The 22,241-nt window shown below is 41.9% G+C and overlaps 1 protein-coding gene across 5 annotated transcripts in view; it reads right to left on the bottom strand.

The window, feature by feature from the left end:
• Positions 1-22,241, bottom strand: part of ANKMY1 (ankyrin repeat and MYND domain containing 1) — a 142,609-nt gene that overhangs the window by 67,940 nt on the left and 52,428 nt on the right. For all 5 annotated transcript variants that reach the window (XM_027861499.1, XM_027861502.1, XM_027861498.1 and 2 more), the window contains exons 5-8: positions 21,048-21,520; positions 19,226-19,442; positions 13,212-13,376; positions 9,364-9,839 (exon numbers count right to left, since the gene is read on the bottom strand). In XM_027861499.1, the coding sequence (XP_027717300.1) occupies positions 9,364-9,839; positions 13,212-13,376; positions 19,226-19,442; positions 21,048-21,520 (1,331 nt within the window). The remainder of the gene's footprint in view (positions 1-9,363; positions 9,840-13,211; positions 13,377-19,225; positions 19,443-21,047; positions 21,521-22,241) is intronic.

Here is a 22,241-nt window from a genome sequence, read left to right as displayed (position 1 = left end):
TAATTAGCTCTCAGAAAAATATAATAGAAATATACTGTTTTCTTTACTACCTTTAACAGTTGAAATATATATATAAAAGACTATGACTGTTCCTACAAAAACAAATGTATTACTTATAACAATAAAATTAAATGGTTGGAATTATCCTAGTAAAAGAAAAACATTAGAGAATGGATTAATCAATAAGTCTTTATTGAGTGTTTGCTATGTACGAAGCACTGTAGTGGGAACGGGGATATAAAGACAAGTGAAACTGCACCTTCCCTCGAGAGGCTTACATTCTATAGAAAGGTATAATATAAATGTTTAAATAATAAATTTATAAATTTTGTACAAATGTTTAAAATAAATACAAGGTAATTTGAAGGGGCAACACTAGCAGCTGGAGGGGTCAGGAAAGACTTCATGAAGGGAATGGTTTTTGAGCTGAGCACTGATGGAAAGTAGATATTCTCAGTAGAGGGAATTCAATCCAGCTATGGGAAATAGCCTGTACAAAGTTACAGGAGATGGGAATATTTTGTGTGGAGAGCAAGAAATAAAACCCTGGAACATAAATGTAGTAATAGAATATTACTGTGCTGCAAAAAATGGTGGACATATCAAATATCAATAAGTTTGAGAAGCACAACCAAAAAAACAACATATAACCAGGACTACAACATATAAATGGAAATAACAGCAAAACAACCAAAAAGGAATGCCATAAAGTTACAATGACCAACATTGGTCCCAAAGAAAAGATAGGAGAAGACATCTCTCCTTACTTTTTTGGCAGAGGTAGAGAACTATGGCTGTGGAATAGTGTATGAAATGTCAGTCACTTATGTTAGTTTTGCTAAAGAATTTGTTTTCTTCTTTTTTATTCTGTGTTTTCAGAGATAACTCTCTGAGAATGGGAAGAGGAAAGATACATAGGGAAATGTAGGTGACATAAAACCCAAAATATCAATAAAAATTAATTTAAAAAAAGAAAATGGACAAGTGATTTTTAAAAATTTGCTAGTAGATTTCTATTTCCAACTAGCTATTTCTTATAGTAAAGAATCTGAATTTTTTTTTAAAGCCTCATCCCACTATTTTCAGGGAAAATTAAAAAAAAAAAACTGAAGTTGACAGAGAAGTGCCCAGTCCTAGATGCCCATTATAACAGAGCATAAAATTGGAACTAGAGAGTGTTTTTTGATGATTTGGAGATGTAATAAACATCTCCAAATCATCAAAAAACACTCTCATTAAGAGAAAAATTCATTCTCCTTCAGATTTAGAGTTGATCAGAGTATCCTTTGGTCTGATTCTGTTTACTTTTTTTTCATTACTTTAGTAGCCTAAAACTTTTGCTTATCTAAAGAAAGCAGCTATACTTGCACTTCCAGACTTTAAGACCTATTACAAAGCCATTGTTTTATTAGTATGTCCAGGTCAACTGTTAAATTTGTGACTTAACTTAGTGTTAATTTCATTTTAAAATGATGGAAGAAAGGACAAGGGAAACTTTTAATCTGGACCTCATCCTGACCAACAAGAAAGGATTTTTTTCTTGAACTATAAATGGCAGGACCAGAGGCAACTGACCCCATACAGCCCATAACAGAAAAGGGGAGGAATGCCAGTGATGGTCTGACACATACTTTATTTGAGGAAAGGAGATTTCAAAGACTTCAAAGGAAAATTGGCTAGAATCCTGAAGCTATATTTTGAAGGGGAAGTCAATCCCAAAAGGATGAAAATTTCCTGGGAATGAAATTTTGAAGACACAAACAGAAATTAGTCTGGTAAGAAGGAAAAAAGGGAGCTATCTAAAGAGATTGATGTAAATGCACAGGGAACTCATCAATAAGCTTAGATCTTTAAAAGGAACATACAGAAGATGAAAACTGGGGAAAGTAACTGAAGATTAATTTATTAGTAAGATCCCATCAGAAATATATCAAGAGTGTACAGCTAAGAAGGAGCTGAGACTGATGATGAATCAATGCTAAAAGACGAGGAAAATGTTTGTGTGTGTGAATGTGTGCCTTTATTAAACTATCAATCAATAAACAAGCATTTATTAGATGCTTACTAGATGCCAGACACTGTGTTAAGTATTAGGGATACAAAGAAAAAGCAAAAACAAGGTCTGCCCTCCAGAAACTTACAGTCTAGTGAAGCAGATGACATTTACATCTATAACTGTAAATGAGATATATACAAAGTAGATACAAGTTAGCTTTAAGGTAGAAGGCATTAAGAGCTGGGATGGTTAGAAAAAGAAGGTAGCACGTGCGCTAAACACTGAAGGAAGCCAAGCATTCTAAGAAGTTGAGGTGAGGAGGGAGAGAACTCCAGACATGCGAAACAGCCCAAAGGCACAAGAGTGGTAGTAGTGTCCCACGTGAGGTACAGCAAGTAATTCAGTATGCCTGGCCCATACAGGAGCACTGCTGGTAGAGCTACTCCAACAATTAGGGAAAGCAGTTTGGAACTACACTCCCAAAGGTATTAAACTGTGTGCTCCCCTTGATCCAGTGATACCACCACTGGGTCTATGTCCTAAAGAGTTCAAAGAAGGAGGAAAAGGACCTATTTGTATAAAAACATTTATGGCAGCTCTTTTTGTGATAGTGAAGAATTGGAAACTGAGGGGATGCCCATCAACCAAAGAATGGCTGAACAAGTTATGGTGTATGGTTGTGATGGAATACTATAGTGCTGTAAGAAATGATGAAGATCACGATGTCAGAGAAACTTGGAAAGATTTGTATGAACTGATGCAAAGTGTGAGTCTAACTGGGAGAGCAATTTATACAGTAACAGCAATATTGTTTTTTTAAAAATCAACTTTGAAAGACTTAGTTACTAAGATTAACACAATGACCAACCACAATTCCAAAGGACTCATGAAAAAAACATGCTATCCACCTTTTGAAAGAAAACTGATAGATTCAAAGTGCAGATTGAAACATTTTTCCCTTTCTTTTTTTTGATATAACTAATATGGAAATTTGTTTTCCTCGACTATACATATTTGTAATAGGTTTTGTTTTCCTTGCTTCTCAATGAATGGGGGAAGATGAGAGGAATGAAAGAGAATTTAGAACCAAAAATAAAATAAAATAGGATTTTAAAAAAATTTAAGCTTATTTTTCTTTTCTTTTCTCATATGAGGAGATTCATCTTTGGACTGGGAAAGCTGGAATAAAAACGGCTAGCAGCAACCAGACACACAAGATAAGTGAAAAGATGATCGGCCAACTTCTAGTTACCATCAGTGCAGTCAAAGCACCAGACCTAGACAAACTACATCTTTCAGTGCTGAAAGAACTTACAGATATGAGCACTGACCCAGTGGTCAGTGACCTTTGAAAGTGCTTAGAGAACAAGAAAGGACAAATGTTTTCATAATTTTTTTTAAGGGAAGAGGGAGAAATCTGTAAACTATCAAATCAATGCACTCGACTTCCATTCCTGCCAAATTCTAGAAAACGCTACAAAAGGAATAGCTTGTGAGCCTTTAGAAAGAGAAGCAGGGATTACTCAAAGTCAGCATGGTTTCATCAACAGCCAGTCCTACCAGACAAGCTTCATTTCCTCTTCTGAAAGAGGAAATAGACTCGTTGGCCAGAGAAACGCTATAGACTGTAGACAGAGATTCCAGCGGAACATTCCATTCACACCCCTGCTCTCATTGTGGACAGCAAAGGGCAACAGGATATGTGATAGGACATCTGGACAGGTGCAGAACTGCTTGAATGCCTGGATCCAGACAGAAGTCATTAATTAGCTTATCTGAACCAGTTTGGAAAGGCAATACTGTAGCCTATGATGAACGACGACAGTATGGTAGAGTGGAAAGGGCACTAAGATTTGGAATTGGAGCATCTTGGCTTCCAGCCCCAACTTGGACACACCTACTACAACTTGATGACTTTAACAAGTCCCTGGGCCTCAGTTTCCTCACCCATAAATAATAATAATAATAGTTAGCATTTATATTTTATTCTAAGGTGTGCAAAGTGCTTTACGAGTATTTCATTTGATCCCATCAACCCTTGGAGGTAGGTGCTATTATTCTGTTTTACAGATGAGGACACTGAGGCAGGGGATAAGTGACTTGTCCAGAGTCACACAGTGTGTGTGTACCCATAGCCAGATTTGAACTCAGATTTTCCCAACTCCAGGTCCAGTGCTCTGTTTACTGAGTCCCCTAGTAGCCAGATAAATGAAGTCACTGGACTACATGACCTCTACAATTGCTTCCAGATTTTGATCTATGATCTGATGAATGACAAGAAATAGCTGTACTAGGGTCCTAAGGACCCAACTTTGACCCTGTTCAGTTCCATATTCTAATCCATTACTGGGATAAAAACATAGACAGCATACTTCTAAACTTTGCAAACCACCAGAAGGATGGAATAGATAGTGGCTCACGTGGCAAAATTATGATCCAAAAGGATCAAGCATGGATTGATCCAAAGAAAATGTTATTAATAAGGATAAATTTAAAGTTCTACGCTTGAGTCCAAAAAAGAAATTAAAAAAAAAAAGAAACTTCACAAGTACTAGATGGAGAAAAGGAGGTCAACTGTGTATAATTTGAGGATTTTCACAGACTGGAGGCTCAACACAAGAGAACAGTGAGATCTGGAAACAAACAAACAAACAAACAAAAAACCCTAATGCTAGGTCAGGCTGCTTAGGAGAAGCACCCCTGAGTGAGCAAGCTAAGAGTTCCTTCCCCACTCTCTCCTGCCCGGGGCCAACGAGTTCTACTCCTGCCGTTTTGGGAAAGAAAGGCCACCCACTGAACTGACAAGTCTTAGCTTGCCCAGAAGAGAGACCGTGAGAGTACTGGAGAATATAGCATACACAGCTCTTTTGAAGGAACTAGTAATGTTTACACAGAACCAGAAGAACATTGTATGCCTTAACAGCAATATTGTACAACGATCAGCTATGAATGACTTAGCTATTCTCAGAAATATAACGATCTAAGACAACTCTGAAGGACTGATGATGAAAAATGCTATCCATCCCCAGAGAAGGAACTGATGGAGTCTGAATATAGATTGAAGCATACTTGTTTTACTTTATTTTTCTTGGGGGTTTTTTTGGCCTATGTTTTCTTTTACAATATGACTAATATGAAAATATGTTTTGCATGACTGAACATGTATAATCCATATCATATTACTTGCCCTCTCAGTGAGGGGGGTGGAAAGGGAAGAAGGGGGAGAATTTGGAACTCAAAATTTTAAAAACAAATGCTAAACATTGTTTTTACATGTAATTAAGGAAAAATAAAATATTAAATAAAAAAACAATACATACTTATGTCAGGAAATACCAGAGGGAGGAAGAGAGGTAGAGTGGGCTTGGGTGAAGGGCAATGGAATTAAAAATAGAAGCAACATTACTACCCAAACATATCATTGATAACTTTGATAAGAGAGAAGCAAAAGCCTCAAGGTAAGGCATGATATGGTTGTGATGGTAGCCTTCAAATATCACAGAATCACGGAATTTCTGTCTTGGAATAGACTTCAGCACCCATTCAGTCCAATCTATGCTCAAAAAACAGTCCTTTTTGCCACACAGCCAGGAAGTAGTAGTGTTTGCTTCAAGACTCCAGTGAGGGGAAGCCTGCTCCCTCCCAAAGCAGCACATTCCACTCTGGGACAGCTCTATGGCTGGGAAATACTTTCTGACACCACACCCAAATGTGCTTCTTTGCCCTTCCCAATCCCCTCCTCTGAGTTCTTAACTCTGGGGCCAAATAGAACATGTCTAATTCCTTTCCCACAAGACAATCGCTCAAATACTTTGAAGACGGCTATCATATCCAGTTAGACAGGGCTTGCTTGCTCCTTCCTTCCTTTGTCCACTTGGAGAATCATGCATTTACATGTGGGTACCCTGCCCAAGGGAAAGTAGATTTCTAGAAACAGTGCTCTAGAAAAACCAGGCTTTGGTAAGGCCCTTTGGGATTCAAATGTAGATACCTGATTATGCCTTAAACCCAAATCACTCTGGCTCTCATTGTTTGGCTAACAACAGGTCTCCGCCCAAGCCTCTCTTGGTTATTGTTTGGGTTTTGATGGCTCAGAATGAGAGTAAATAGCAATTGTTTCTGTTCTGGCCAGAAACCCTGAGGGTCTTCCCATATCAGATTGAATTTTTTTTTTTAAGAGGCTGTCTTTTGCCTCATTTCTTACCTAGGTTTAATCACTGAGCCTTGCCTCAAACTAAGTGAGACCTGGGAAAGACCTTAGCTTAAAAAGGCCAAGGTCTCCCACTGCATCCTGGGCCTTCTCCAGTCATCCTGATCCATATCTTGTCACTGGACCCAGATGGCTTTGGAGGAGAAAGTGAGACTGGTGACTTTGCACAGCCCTGCCTCACTTCTATCCAATTCACTTGCAAGTCAACACATCCCCTTCCTGATGTCACTGAAGGACAAACAACAACCACAACATATCCACCCCCACCTACTCTGAATCATCTCTGGTGAAATCTCTGGTGTCCTCTCATGACATGAACTGGGGGCCCTTCACCCACATTCGTTGCCATCCTCTGGATGTTCTCCAATTTCTCAATGTCCTTTTGAAGATAACATGAGACCCCAAGTGGAGTCTGACCATGGCAGTGATGGGGTATGGGCCCAAGCTGAGACCTTTGCCCCTCACCCCAAAAAGAATTTAGGTCCCAATAGTCTAAGGCCCCAGAAAACCCTTAAACTTTCTTTGACCTCACTCTGGTCTCAAACAGTTACCTGAGGCTACACTCCACTCAACTGCCTTTCCTTATATCCCTCTCTCCTTTTGAAAACCTAATGAAGACATTTCCCACCTTTGTTCTTATCCAGACCCCATTCAAACCTCTGCCTTCCAGTTCCCTTCATGTCTAATTCAACCTCCCAGACATTCCAATCAGAATTCTCCCTAAACTCACCCAGTTTCAGGATCTTTCTCCCAGTCCCTCCTCCCTTATATACACTCAAAATTATTTGAGTGGATATAAGATCCACCCTGGCCCCCACTCATGCGTGCTAGTCCTTATGGGCATCACTAATGTTCAGATTCCTTGAGAGTCTGGCCCATATGGTTTATCTCTAATAAAAAAAACTTTGTCTCTGGATAAAAGAAGATTTGGGTTGAATTCCTTCAGGGAGGACCCGCATGTTGTGATATTGGGGTTCCAACCTTTAGACCTCATAAGCAGTGTCCAGTGGGACCATCACCTCTTTAATGGCAAGGGGAAAAGAACTATCTGTGCAAAAATATTCCCAGCAGCATTGTTCATAAGGACCAAAAACTAGAAATAACTCATGAGTATGCTGATTGGGGAATGACTGAACCAACTATGCTAGATGGGATATTTAATCAATCAATCAACAAACACTAATTGTACTTACTTTTGTGCCCCACTACACTACCCTCTGAGAATATAAAGAAAAAGGGGGGGGAGTCCCTACCCTCAAGGAACTTACATTCTAACAAGGAAGTCAACTGTTTATAAAAAGGTACATATAGAATGGATAGAAAGAGACTTTGCAGAAGAAGGTTCCGTCACTAGGGGGACCAGAAAAGGCTTCCTTAAAAACACAGGGTAGAGACAAAAGTGAACTATATCAAGAAATAGAAGAGTTTTGTGAAGTTAGGCAAAGTGAAGAAGGCAGAATCAAAAAACAACATAGACTCAGGTAGCAGCAAGAAATCCCAGAAAGAAAAAAAAATAAAAGACATTTGAAAGTTGGCCCATCAACAAATGAGATGACCTTATTAGGACCTTGTTAAAGTTAGCGTATGATTTACTTAACTAGTGGTAAATAATGATGGGGGCAACTAGGTGGCACAGTGGATAGAGTGCCAGGCCTGGTTCTTGAGTTCAAATCTGGCCTCAGACACTTCCTAGCTGTGTGACCCTGGGCAAGTCACTTCACCCTGTTTGCCTCCATCTCTCATCTGGAAAATGAGCTGGAGAAGGAAATGGCAAACCACTGCAGTACCTTAGCCAAGAAAACCCCAAATGGGGTCACGGAGAGTGGAACACGACTGAAAATGACTAAAACAACAACAATAATGATAATGATGGTGGTTTTATGGACAATCATTTCCTTGGTTCTTCTTTGTGGAGATAAATATGTTTGCTGAATAAAAAAATATATTAAGAGAAACATAAGCATACACAATTCTCTCACATATCTTGAATATATAGCAGCAAACAATCACCATTATTGCCGCAAAGACACGGAATGCCCTGCCCTAAGCCTTTGAAAATTTGTGCACAACCTTGAATCTCTGATGATTAAAGGGGCCTGCAGGACTTGGGGACGAAAAGGGTCTAACAAATAACTGAATATTTGGAGTCCTTATCGTGTTTTCATCTCACAAATTATTAGGAAAGAATATTTTAAATGCTTATCAGAGGAGAAAACACCTTGCTTCATAAAATAAGGGACAGGCTGTACTTCCACGTAGGGGCAAAGGATTTAATGTTTAAAAGGATAAAGTTGGGGGACAGAAAATCAGCAGCCAGAACGCAGCCAGAGTTCATACTAATCTCATATAGATTAGACTCCCCTTCCCTGTGCCAGTCCAGATGTTTTCTCATCTTTCCTACATCCACCATAAAACAAGATACCCAAATCCGTAATTCTCCCAACAGTGAGTCATTCAGGTGTTTGTAATTCACTGTGGCCTTGCGGTAACATTATCCTTGGGCCCTCTGCCACAGGACTGCTAAGTGGTCATGGCAATAAATCATGTTTCCATTGAGTTTCCAAGTTTACAAAGCAACCCTCTCCAAAGCACTTTTCGAGGTAAGGTGTGTGAGGATTACTAACCCCATTTGGCAAGAAAGAAAACCAAGGCTCGAAGAATTTCTGTGACCCCCGCAAAGGCCCCCAGCTCCTAAAAAGCCCAAACTGGGATTCAGACCCAGTGCCTCTATCTCAGCGTCATCAGGAAATCAAAGAATCACAAATTTAGACTTGGGCAGGACCCCAGAGGCCATCCTGTCCAAACTCCTAATTTCCAGGTGAGGAAATTGAGGCCCAGAGAGGTTAAGTGATCGCCCAAGGTCATACAACTTGCAAGCCTCTGAGGCAGAACGTGAATCCAAGATTTCCTGCCTCCTGGTCTGGTAGTTGATCCACTATTTCTATGCTGCCCACTCCAGGCTCCCGGTTACAGAAATCCAGATTTGTACACAAAGCAAACCCAAGTTATGCGAAAACCCACAAAGCACACAGTGACCTAATCAATTTCCACAATGTTCACAAGCATCTACAAGTTTCTGAAAGCACTGATACCTAGGATCTGAATATAGTCCTATGACTTCAGGGTTCATCAAAAGTGCTGCCTTTCCTTCACTTACTCTATCATAGATAGTGCCACTTTCCTCACAGTTCCTCGATCTGTGTCTTCACTTTCAAAGGAAGCAACTCTCATCATGGTGTAGGCACTGGCCATCTTCTCCATAATGTCCTGGGAGATCTCTACAGGATAGCTGTGGTCACCAACATTCGATTCCAAATTGGTTGAGGCTCTCAGTTGCGTGGACCTATCAAAATTCATCCATATCTCCTCGGGCATCCTGTTGGATGCTGTGGGACATGATTTTTCAAGTGAGGCCATCCTCAAATCATCATCCTTATGAATAATTTGCTTCAACTCAGAATGCTCTTGAAAGATCGAAGAAGCAACTTTGTCCATATTACTAGCCACGTTTTCCAAAGGTTTCTTTACTTCTAACGCAGAGAAGCGTTGAGAAGCTGTTTCCAGATTTGGGACAGATGATTTTACTTCAGACGTAGTAGCAGTTGGAATAAGTATGGGTCTTGAAGGTAGTCCCTATTTAAAGTTCAAAATGGAATACTGAATATAAGTTAAGGAAAAAAATAGGTGGAAACTTATTTACAATTATCTTAAGGACATAAAGAGTCTTTCAAAGCATCAAATGAAATTTGATTTGGGGAGACCATTTGGCAGTTTTATGTCTGCATCATATTATCAGTTAAACCCAAAGTAAAGTACAATTTTAAGAGAATTTCAAGAATAGAATAACCTTAGTAGAACATATTCCCCCTTCCTTTTTTAGCCATGCATTGAAACCATTCCAACTCAACAAGGGCCTTGTCATCTCACCTCTGATGCAGCCGCCAAGTAGATTTTTCTCAAATATAAGGTTACCATGTCATCCCCAGCTCAGCGAGCTCCCCTAACTCTAACCCCATTACCTCTAGGATAAAATATTAAAAATCCTTTCCTCGACATTTAAAGCCCTTCCCAGCCTGGCCCCTTTCTGCTAGTTTTGCTTCTCGCCTTTTCCTTCTAACTCTATGCATGCTGACAGCCAGGTACTCTGGCTTATTAGCTATTTCTCTACACCCACGACACCAAATCTCCTGTCTCCGTACCTCGCTATCCGCCATGGCTGGAATGCTCTGGCCCTCCTCATCTGGCTTTCTTCAAGGCTCAGCTCAAATTCCTACCATCTGCAGGAGGCCTTTCCCATCGATGTTACCTTCTATCTAGGTAGCTTGTACATACCCAATTATTTCTATGTTTTCTTCTCCAATGCAATATAAGCTTCCAAAGGCCAATTTTTGCCTTTCTTTGCATCCCTAGCACTTAACATACAAAATGGTTATTGACTAAATTGACTAACCACTGACTCACTCCCTCCATGGCCTCAGGCAGTCCTGTCTGCTGTCTCGGCCTCTGTTCCTAACTTAGGATTCTTAAAAGACTTCCCTTTCTGGCTAAGTAGCGATGGCCACTGGGGCTCCTTCTAGCCCTAGGTCTGACACCCTTAAGTCACTTAACCTCTCCAGGCCTCAATGTCCCCATCTGGAAAATCAGGGGGCTGGGCCTTCAAGGTCCCTAGTCTGGTGCTCAGGCTCTTAGCTTATGTTCACCATGGCTCCCAGCAAAGCTTACTCCTCATCAGTCTCATCAATAAACCATTCCAGTGTCTAATACCCTTAAAGTATTTTTACAGCCACCCCCTAAATGTTTCCTGCTACTTTTAAAGCCCATTTCCTCTTTTTCTGAGTATTTTAATAAAAGTTACTTTTTCTTGTATTCGAGGAGAGTAAGTGGAAAAAAAAGTTCATTTGCATATATTAAAAATCCTTTAACCAAAGAAAAATGTTTTCCTTCGAAATACACCAGCAATGAAAAAAGGACAAATTTACCACCAGCTATAAAACAAAAAAATCACCTTTGGTATTCAAATACTCTCATGCATTTTTTCTCATGCATTTCCATAATTTAGCAAGTCTATTTACATATTAATATGGCATGGGGGGGGGCACAGGAGGGTCTTGAAGCACTCTGAGGAGCTCTGCCCCTCCCCATGGACACTGCTGGCTGTTCTCACTCCCGATGAGACCCTCTAGGCCTCAACTCCTGCATGTGCAAAATGGGAACACTGGACCCCATGGCCTCAGAGGTCTCCTGAGGCTCTTGGTTTCTGATCTTATGAGCCTAATTAACTTCAGCTTGCTGGGCCTCAGTGAGAACACTGGCCTAGAAGGCCTTGAGGTCTGTCCCTTTACCTCCCTGGTCCTCAGTTACTCATCTTTAAAATTAGGGCAAGAAAATCCAGCCTCAGATCAAACACTTGACACTTACTAGCTGTGTGACCCTGGGCAAGTCACTTAACCCCAACTGCCTAAAACAAACAAAAGTAAAATAAAATAAAATTAGGGCAAAGGGCTAGATGGTTTCTAAAGTCCCTTCTGACTCTATCTCAGTGAGCCAAGGCTGATCCCTTCAGATTCTGTATGATACACACAGGGTTGGGCACAAGCAAAGGGCTGGGTAGTACAGTGGTTAGAGCACTGAGCCTGGAATCAGAAGACCTGAGTTCAAATCCGGCCTCAAACACTTAGCAGCTTGTGACCCTGAGCAAGTCACTGAACCTCTCTGCCTCAGTTTCCTCTTCTGTTAAATGGTGATAACAAGGAAGCAACCTCCCAGGGTTGTTGTGAAGATAAAATGGGACGGTATTTGTAAGCACTTTGCAAATCTTAAAGCACTATATAAATGCTAGCCATTATTACTATTGTTATTGTCATCATCATTAATATTATTTAATTATGGGTTAACTGTAACAGGGTAGAAATGGAAACTTTCCTTACAATGCTTAAAACATTGGAGACAAAACTGATCAAGGGTGCTAACCACCTGGGTGGAGTTTCTACAACTTTTTTGCTGTTCACTCATTTCAGTCCTATCTGACTCTCTGTGACCCCATTTTGGGTTTTCTTGGCAGAGATACTGGAGTGGTTTGCCATTGCCTTCTCGAGCTCATTTGACAGATGAGGAAACTGAGGCAAACAAGGTGAAGTGACTTGCCCAGGGTCACACAGCTAGGAAGTGTCAGAGGCTGAATTTGAACTCAGGAAGGTGAGTCTTCCTGGTTCCAAGCCCAGTGCTCTGTACATTATGGCACTGCCTGGCAGCCCCTTTTCAGCTATGAGCATTAGATTAGGTTGCCTAAGCACACTGACTCTTTCATGGTCACAGTGTGTGTGCGTGAGACAGTCATTGTACGGCGGTGATTTTCCCATTAAATCCTAGGATCCTAATAATAATAATAACAACAACAACAATAGCTAGCATTCATACAGCGCCTTAAGGTTTGTAAAATGCTTTACAAATATCATCTCATTTTATCTTCACAGAACCCTGAGAGGGAGGTGCTAATATTATCCCCATTTTACAGATAAGAGAACTAAGACTGAGAAAGGTTAAGTGACTCGCCCCAAGGTCAATTAGCTAGTGAGTATTTAAGGTATTCAAACTCAGGTCTTCCGACCCACTGATATTCCTGGGAATGCTCTGGCCAAAGGACTGCAATGCTAAAGTTATGAAACAAAAGCTGAAAAAATTTTATAAGGCCTTTTTTCTGACTACAAATAATGAATAGATGAGAGAACGGGTTTCTAGCCAGAGTTGGTGAGGGTACATGATGGCCTGACAGCTAAACGTTAAGCGGCAGTAGGCGCAGGAGGAACTGTGGTGCCACTGAACCAGCTGGTTCTAGAGCCAGAGGATCTGAGTTCAAATTGTGCCTCTGACGCACGCTCCCCGAGTAACCTTGGGCCAATCACGTCACCTCTCTGGGCCTCAGTTTCCTCATCTGTAAAATAAGTGACCTCTAAGATGACCTTCCAGCTCTAGAGCTAAGATCCTAAACGTTCAGAGGAGACTCACCTTGAGTTTGTCCAAGTTCCTCTCGGCAATATTGGGCTTAAACATCTCCTCTGAATAATAGAGAATGAAGCATATACACAGAGGCGTTATCCCCTCATCCGTGCACACGTTCACGTTGGCCCCATTGTCGAGAAGAAGGTTGATGATGGCGTTGTGGCAATGAATCTGGGAGGGAGAGAGAGCCAAGCTCAGAGGAATTCGAGGTCCCAAAAATAATCAAAGACAGGAGACCATCCCTTACATCCACAGGAAATGACTTCTCATCATCAGCGGGAAAATGTTAATAATAACGATAATATTACATAGCGCTTACTATGTGCCAGGCACTGTACTAAGTACCTTAACATGTAATCCCTTTTTATCCTTACAACAGCCTGGGAGGTAGGTGCTGTTATTATCCCCATTTTGCAGATGAGGAAACCAAGGCAGACAGAGGTAAAGTCGTTTTAAAAGGAGAGGTACTAACAACTGGCTGGAGGGGTCAGGAAAGGCTTCCCACTGGAGGTGGTAATGAGCTATTCTTTGTCAGACGGCCAACAAGCCTTATTAAGCACTTTTTATGTGTCAATTGATCAACATTTATTAAGCACCTACTGTGTGCCAGGCACCGTACTAAGTTCTGAGGATACAAAAAAAGGCAAAAACAGCCCCTGCCCTCAAGGAGCTTACCACCTGATGAGGGAGATAACTTGTAGATACATGCAGTGTATGTAGAAGGTGATTTGAGAGGAGTAGGCACCTGGAAGGGCCTCCTGCAGATGGTGAAATGTGAGGTGAGGATCAAAGGAAGCTAGGGAAGCGTGGAGGTGAGAAGAGGAAGCCTGGCGAGAGGCCAGGGTAGCTGGAGCGTTTGACTGGAACAGCCCAAGTGTGAAGATGAAGAACAGGAAACAAGACTGGAGAAGTGGGGGACGAGGGGAGCAGCAACATAGAGTGGAGGGCCCTGCGCACGAGGGGAGGGGGCTCAGATGTTTGACCAGGGGCATGATGTAGCCTGAGGAAGATCAGACGGGTGGGCCACATCCTCTATTGTTAAAAACAGTCCATACTGTTTTTATAGTATACATACATATATATATATTTTATAGAGAAATCGGGTATGTCCAGCTCCAAATGAGATGCTTCAGGAGAGACAAGAAGACCAAAAAAGTGTCATTCCTCACACGACACTCCATTTCCTGAGGCTGTGCCTTTGCCCAGGCTGTGCCCCATGCCAGGAGTGCCTTTCCTCTTTGCCTCCCAAGCTCCATGGAGGTCCAAGTCAGAAGCCACTTCTTGCATGAGGCCTTTCTTGATCTTCCAATTGCCAGTGATTTCTGACCCTTCCCCATTAATTTGTATTTATTTTGTATATTGCTTTTATTTATTTATCTGTATACCTGTCGTTCCCTACCCCAATAGAAGGTAAGCTCCTTGAGGACAGAGATGATCACCAATTTTCCTTTGTATCCCTTACACCTGGCCCCGTATTGTCAACAGGCAATCACAATCTCACGAAACTTATGTGAAAACTAGGTTTATTACAAGAGAAATGAACGTGCACGTGAAACCCTCAGCCAGAGCAAAGGATTCACAATCCACACAGAAGGGCAACAGTATCAGGATATACAGTAGGCACTTAATCAATGCTTGTCAAATTGAACTGAACAGAAAATGGGCGGGGACTATGGTCTTCATCCCTCCAGGTCAGTCCATCTGCTTACCGTGCACTGTAGGCTCAGCTCCACGGTGGGCTGCCTAGGCCACGCAGATCCCAGAGAAGGTCCCACGCTCATTTACTGAGCCCCGCCATATCCCCATCCCCTCCTCAAGTGTTTGGGGAAGCCTAGTGGTCTTAAGCTTTGGGGTGGGCACTATCATAAAAGCTAGGAAAGGACAGAGAAAGCAGAAGAGCTCCTGACCACATCTTAGGCTATCTGTATAGATATCTCGATATACGTGCCTAGATCTCTACACAGAGAAACACAGATATATGAGATATAGATATAAATATGAAATCAAGTCAATACACGAGGGAAAAGCATGAATGATAATAACAACAGAATTAAAAGGACAGAGGTATACGAAAGACAGCTTGATGCGAATCATTCTCAGAAAAGTTCTTTCTTGTCCAACTAGGACAAGTGACCACAGTGGTTGTTTTTCAGTTCTGTCTGACTCTTCATGACCCCATCTGGGGTTTTTTTGAGAGAGATCCTAGAGCGGTTTGCCATTTCCTTCTCCACCTTATTTTACAGATGAGGAAACTGAGGCAAACAGGGTGAAATGACTAGCCCAGGCTCACACAGCTCTCTTAAGTGTCTGAGGCCACATTTGAACTCATGACAATGAGTCTTCCTGACTATAGGCCCGGTGCTCTATCTACTGCACCACCTAGCTGCCTGCCCCAAAGACATGTGATGCTTTCTATTAAACAGCCCAGAAATTTCAGTTTTGAATTTCTATTTAGGAGCGCGGGTCCTGCCAGTGGATAAAGTTGTCCTAAGATAAAACCATATTAGCACAACTACATCTTGTATCCTCTGAGGAGGAGAGATCATCAAAGTTTAAATTGTATTTGACCATCACTGGGCAGAAGCACCACATGCCGGTTCACTTGCTCGGGAATAGGTAAATGTGGAATTTCTGGCAAGACTCCCCCAGCCCACAGCCTCTAGACACAAACCCAGGGCTGGCCCTCTGTGGGCATCACATGCCCTGATGAATCTGAGATCTCCATCTCCATCCAGCTCACTGGAAAAGGTCAGACCTGGCGCCATTTTTCTCCAGGGGCAATTCTCAAAGACCATTTTCATGCTGGGAGTAACATAACAAATTATTCTCACTATAAGAAACTGAAAATTCCACTGCCAGTCCTAGGATGTAAAAGATAAGAAAAGGTCCAAGGACTCAGTGTTGTCTTGACCCAGTATTGGTATCTGGTTTAGAATGAATGCAAGTCATGGTCATAAATTAAAACTATGGGCATGCTGTTAACAAACAGTCAGGATTACACAGAGGTCAGTGCTCTAAAGGAAAGAGTTTTGGACTCGAGTCAGGAGAACTGGGCCTCTGAGACCATCTCCTTCACTGTGTGAGCCTAAGCAGATGGCTGCACCTCCGGGCCTTGGTGACCGTACCTAATAATGAGGTACCCTGGAACTAGGTGATTTCCAGAGTCCCTTCTAGGGTTAAAAGACCATAAGGAGATCATTTTGATAAAAGCATTTTGCAAACCTTAAAGTGCTACATAAATGTGTAATGGTTATAATTATAATAAGATTTCTGTAAACCAATTATTTATTTATAATAATCAATGAGATGTTTATAAAATATTTTGCAAACCTTTCAAGTTCTATATGAATGCTATTATCATTATGCAGTGGTTATAATTATAACATAATTTGTATAAACTAATTTAATTATTTAAAATAGTCAATATTTGTAAAGCACTCTGCAAACCTTAAAATGCTATATAAATATTGTTATATAATTTAATCATTTTTTGGCCGGTCATTCAGTAATGTCTGAATCTTCATGACCCCGTGGACCATAGCACGCCAACGCTGTCTACGGGGTTTTCTTGGCAAAGATACTGGAGTGGTTTGCCATCTCCTTCTCCAGTGGATTAGGGCAAACAGAGGTTAAGTGACTTGTCCAGGGGCACATGGCTAGTAAGTGTCTGAAGCCGAATTTAAACTCAGGTCTCCCTGACACCAGGCCCAGCACTCTACCCACTGAGCCACCAGCTGCCTCCATAATTTATTCATGTGAACTAATTAATAATTTATTTATAATGATCAATGAGCTATTTATAAAGTACTTTGCATACCTTAAAACACTATGTAAATATTATTATATATTATTTATTATCATATTATTCCTTTACATTAACTAGTTTAATTAGGAATTTCTTTATAATAAGCATTAAGATATTTGTCAGGCATTTCTGCAAACCTTAAAGTGCTCTATCTTAATCTTGTTATCTTTATTCCTTATTATGAGGATAGCTACTACAGGCTATTTCATTTGAGCCTAAAAACAGCCCTACAAGGCAGCTGCTATTATTGTCCTCACTTTACAGATGAGGAAACTGAGGCAGAGATTGCCATTGCCAGGATTGCACAGCTAGTAAATGTCTGAGGCAATATTTGAACTCAGGTATTCTTAGCTCCAAGGCCAATGTCGCCAAGGCACCTAGTTTGTGGCTTTACATATCTTCCACTCCATTTTATAGTGTGACAAAAAAAATCTAATTTGATTATCATTCCTTATCGTTACACTATTGCAATAGCCTCCTAATTAGTGTGGGCAGCTAGATGGCACAGGGGATAGAGTGCTGATCCTGGAATCAGAAGAATCTGAGTTCAAATTCAGCCTCATACACTAACTAGCTGTGTGACCCTGGGCAAGTCACTTCACCCTGCTTGCCTCAGTTTCCTCATCTGTAAAATGAGCTAAAGAAAGAAATGACCAACCACTCCAGTATCTCTGCCAAGAAAACCTCAAATTGGGCCATGAAGAGTCATAACTGAACCACAACCTAATTAGTAGCCCTACCTCCAGTCTCTCCCTCCTTCAACCTACTGTCCCTCCTAAAGCAGAGCTCTGACCACGTCCCTCTGCTACTCAATAAACTCTAACAGCTCCCTATTACCTGTGGTCAGTAAGGGTTTTTAACCGAGGGTCTGTCAATTTAAAAAACATATATTCTGGTAACTATATCTCTACATAATCAGCTTCCTTTGTAATCTTAGCTATTTTATTTTATGTATTTGAAAACCAATTCTGAGAAGGAGTGCTGAGGCTTCACCAAGTGTCCAAGGCACAAAAAAGGCTGAGAATTCTTGCTCTAGGCCCAAATACAAAAAGCCTTTTGCACTTGGCTCCAACTTACCCTTCAAGCCTTATTAGACATTTCTCCCCTTCCTGCACTCTGCCTTCCTGCCATCCCTCACACCCGGCATTCCACTCCCAGGCCTTTTCCCCGGCTGTCTCTCCTGCCTCCCACCCCCATGCCTGGAATGCAGCCCCTGTTTGGTTGGCTGGTTGCTTATGGTTTGGGGGTTGGGGGTTGGTTTCTGGTTTGTTTGGGGATCTTTTTTTTGACCAGCCATACGATTTCACTTGTCCAAAGCAGAACTGTCAAACACTGGGTGCTCTGAGTGCAGCCTGAACTTAAAATATACAGTTATCCCTTCCACACCGTGACTTTCCCCACTGCAGTTTTGATGTAGCACAGGTCTGCATAAAAAAATTAAATAGGAATTTGGGGGGAGTTTGGAAGAAACTACAGATAACATGCAAAAGCCAGCAGACGAGACAGAAAAAGTTGAGAAACTCCGAAATGCACAAAACATGCACATATAGTATTGTATAATATCAACATATTTTATCTTTTAATACCATAAGAATTCAGACTTCTTCTCTAGTACAAAGGGAGGGCCAAAAATTCTATGTGGATTTTCTAGACAAAGGGGCACCATGTCCCTAACACTCATGACGTAGAAGGGATGACTGTCACTGGTAAACAGTTAACAACATAAATGGAAGTAAAATAAAACATCGCTAATATCGCATCTTAAAGCTAAGTCAATATTTGGCCGCAGTGGACCTCATCTCTGTTCAGTTTGGCCCCGTTAGTCTAAGGAACTCCCAGTGAGGGAACCCCATCTACCAATTAGTCTTAGAGAGTTTTGTGGGGCGCTGGTTTATTTGTTTGTTTGGTGGGTGGGGTTTTTGGTCATTAGGACTAGATTTATGATTTCATTTGTCCAAAGAACCCTCAGTACCCCCCAATGAAGATGGGCACTGGCTCCGTGCCCATCCCTGAGCTGCCCGGGGCACTCCACAGTCACACTGGCCAGCAGGGGCCTCCTAGCTGCCAGGCTGGCTCTCTATCCCCCACGCCACAATGCCCGACACAACTATCGCCCCCTACTCGGATCCCCAGACTGCTCTGGCCGTCACCATGGACTCTCCCTCATTCAACGCGCTCTGCTTTTTACATCGAGGACATTTCCCGCTTGTCTTACAGTCGCTCCGGCCAGCGCGGTGAATCCCTGGCGGTCCCCTACATCAGCCAGGGCCAGATTGTCACGGAGAATCTCATAGACGTGGTCATATTCTCCCTTCTCAGCCGCCACGATCAGCTCCTTGGCAAATCGTTCTTTGGGACCCTGGTAGCCAAAGTTACTTCGGTTTCCATTCATGATATCATTAACACTCCAACTGAACAGAGACTGACTGTGTCTGATTTAAGGGAGGAAAAAAAAATTAGTCTTTAATTCAGGCCACTCAGGCCTCTTCATTTTTTTTCCTTACCAGACCTGTGAGTCCACTGAGGAGACGCCCCTACCACACCTAGTCTGCCACTGGCAGTCCAGTGGCTCAGAGAGAGGCCGGGGTCCTGAGAGGCGATTCACTCCCTCAGAGTCGCACAACCAGGACGTGTAAGGGAACGGCCTTGGAACCAGCTCTTCCAGACACTGCCTCTCTGTCCTCCTAATATTTACTGTTGGGGGGAGGCTGCAAGAGACTTCCTGGGATCATAGATTTAGAGATGGAATAGGCCTTTGAGGTCATCCGCTACAAATTCCCCAGATCACAGATGAGGAAACTGAGTCTCAGAGAGGTTAAGTGACTTGTCCACAGTCACACAGGCAGAAACTGGTAGAGCTAGGATTGGAAACCACGTTCCTGATTTCCAAATCCAGCCCTCTTTCCTATCTTCTGTTCTTCTTCATCTTACTTTCTATTTACATATTTTCTAATTTTAAAAAAATCCTGTACAGCAAATTTTAGCCCCCCCATTGCAATACTCCATATAATGTTTGGGCACGTTATACACTAAATGCAGTCTACATTTTTACACACTGCTTCTGCTTTTTTCTCCCACCTCTCCCTGCCCCCTTTCACACTTTTTTCTGACTCCCTCCTACCCCCACTTGTCCATCTTTTACCCCAAAGAGTCTCCCACTATTAGTGACAGGCAGAAAAATTTTGTCTGAAAGTGTTCAGCAATGACAAACAAGGGCAACCAGAAGGCTTAGCAGATAGAGCACCAGATCTGGAGTCAGGAAGACCTGAGTTCAAATCCAGCCTCAGACACATACTAGCTGTGTGACCCTGGGCAAGTCACTTCACCCTATTTGCCTCAGTTTCACCCCAAATGGGGTCACGAAGAGTCAGACAGGACTGAAAAACAACTGAACAACAACTGTAATCACCTGTCCTGGCTGGACACTTTTCTGAGAACGATACACATCAAGCTGTCTTTGGTATACCCCTGTCCTTTTAATTTTGTTGTTATTATCATTCATGCTTTTCCCTCGTGTATTGACTTGATTTCATATTTTTATCTATATCTCATATATCTGTGTATCTCTGTGTAGAGATCTAGGCACGTATATCGAGATATCTATAGAGACATCGAGAGATGTATTCTTTGTCATAAGGGATGCTCATTGGGAAGGGGAAGAAAATATCTGAAAATCAAAGTGATATAAAAAGAAAAGCAAATATTTTTAAAGAAAATAAAACGAAAGTTAAGTGACTGACGAACTACAAAAACCCGTATGGATGAAAGGATTATGGACCTAAAGTGAGAAGGAAACTCAGCAGCCATCTACCCAATCCCCTCATTTTGCAGATTAGGCAACTGCGGCCCAGGGAGATTAAGTGACCTGCCTAATTAGCCGGGTAATAAGTGGCCTGGCCTGAACCAAGGTGCTCTTTCCACTGCTCCCCATCGCCTCCCTTTAGAAGTGTCAGAGATGGAATCATATAGAAGGGGACCCCGTGGTAGCCCTTTACAAAATAGCTGGGCAAGGGAGGAGGAGAGACAGAGCTAGTTACCTGAATCTGCAAGCATGCTTTTGTATTTTAAGCAGCAAAGGAGTCTGGTTTATAACAAAACAAAATTCGTCCTCGTCATCAAAGATTTGAAACTTAGGTGCCAAAAAATAGAAATCAAAGTCTTTTTTGCTCGATGCGGTCATAGGAAGATGCTCGTTATCGGTGGAATAAATGTACATTTCTGGTGGCAGCGTTAAATTGTCATTTAAAAGCAGTCGCTTGTAATCGTAAAAAAAGGGGTCCTCCTCCTCATTCAGGTCCCACTTTGCCAGCTCCTTTTCAGAAAGACACACTTTCACAGAATCAAAAGAAAGAAAGGGGATGTACTCTGGATAATCCAAAATGGTGAAAGCACCAGGGACTTCGGTGCACAATTTAATTATGTGTTCCCGGAACCACCATCCAACGTCCTGACAGCCTTCTGCATACGACTCTATTCCTGGTCCAAATCGTTCATCGGCCCTGTATAATCCCTTCAGAAAAAGCATTGAATGGGATAAGAGGAAAACACATTAGGGGAATCAATGTACTCAAACACTGTAAGTCTGGTTTCTTTAATAAAAAGAGTAAAATGAAATCTAAGGACCAAACTGAGGTACCAGCAAAACAGCCAGCAATGGCGCATGACTTCATTTGCTCCTGCTAGCACAGAAGATGGATTGTACAGAAAGCAGTCTCATGAGAATGCTGCAGAGCCGGGAGCATCGCTCCCTCCCAGAGTTCTCCCCCTTGTTATTCTATAACAACTGTGTTTGTAGCATATTCTGGAAATGTTCCCTGGAAAATGCCCTGGCTGGCCCATCTCAGGCTCTTTGGACTCTCGTTCCAAAGGACCCCAGCTCTCGAGTTGTGAGAGGCCCCTCCAATCCTCTCTTTTTACAGATGTGTTCATGTTCTTTGACCAGGGATGACTGCCCCAAGAATCATATAGCCTCCTTCTCCGACCCAGTAGAACTCCCTGCCCCATTTTATCAGCCAACACCACATCCGGACCTTTAGGCCAGCCACAACCTCTCTGAGCCTGCTATCTTATCTATAAAACAGGCCACAGAGTGATTACATGAGTTGCCCAAGGTGTGTGAATGAGCTGTTCTTGACTTTGCCTGCTACTTAATAAATACATTCCAAGAGCGGGAAGGCCACGAATTCAAACAAAAACGTAATAGTGATCCCTGATCCAAGTTCCAAGCATTG

The sequence above is a fragment of the Vombatus ursinus genome, unplaced genomic scaffold (genome assembly GCF_900497805.2).
Source record: "Vombatus ursinus unplaced genomic scaffold, bare-nosed wombat genome assembly UNPS02014768.1, whole genome shotgun sequence".
In the NCBI taxonomy this organism is placed as follows: Eukaryota; Metazoa; Chordata; class Mammalia; order Diprotodontia; family Vombatidae; genus Vombatus; species Vombatus ursinus.
This window is presented reverse-complemented; position numbering and strand designations above follow the sequence as displayed.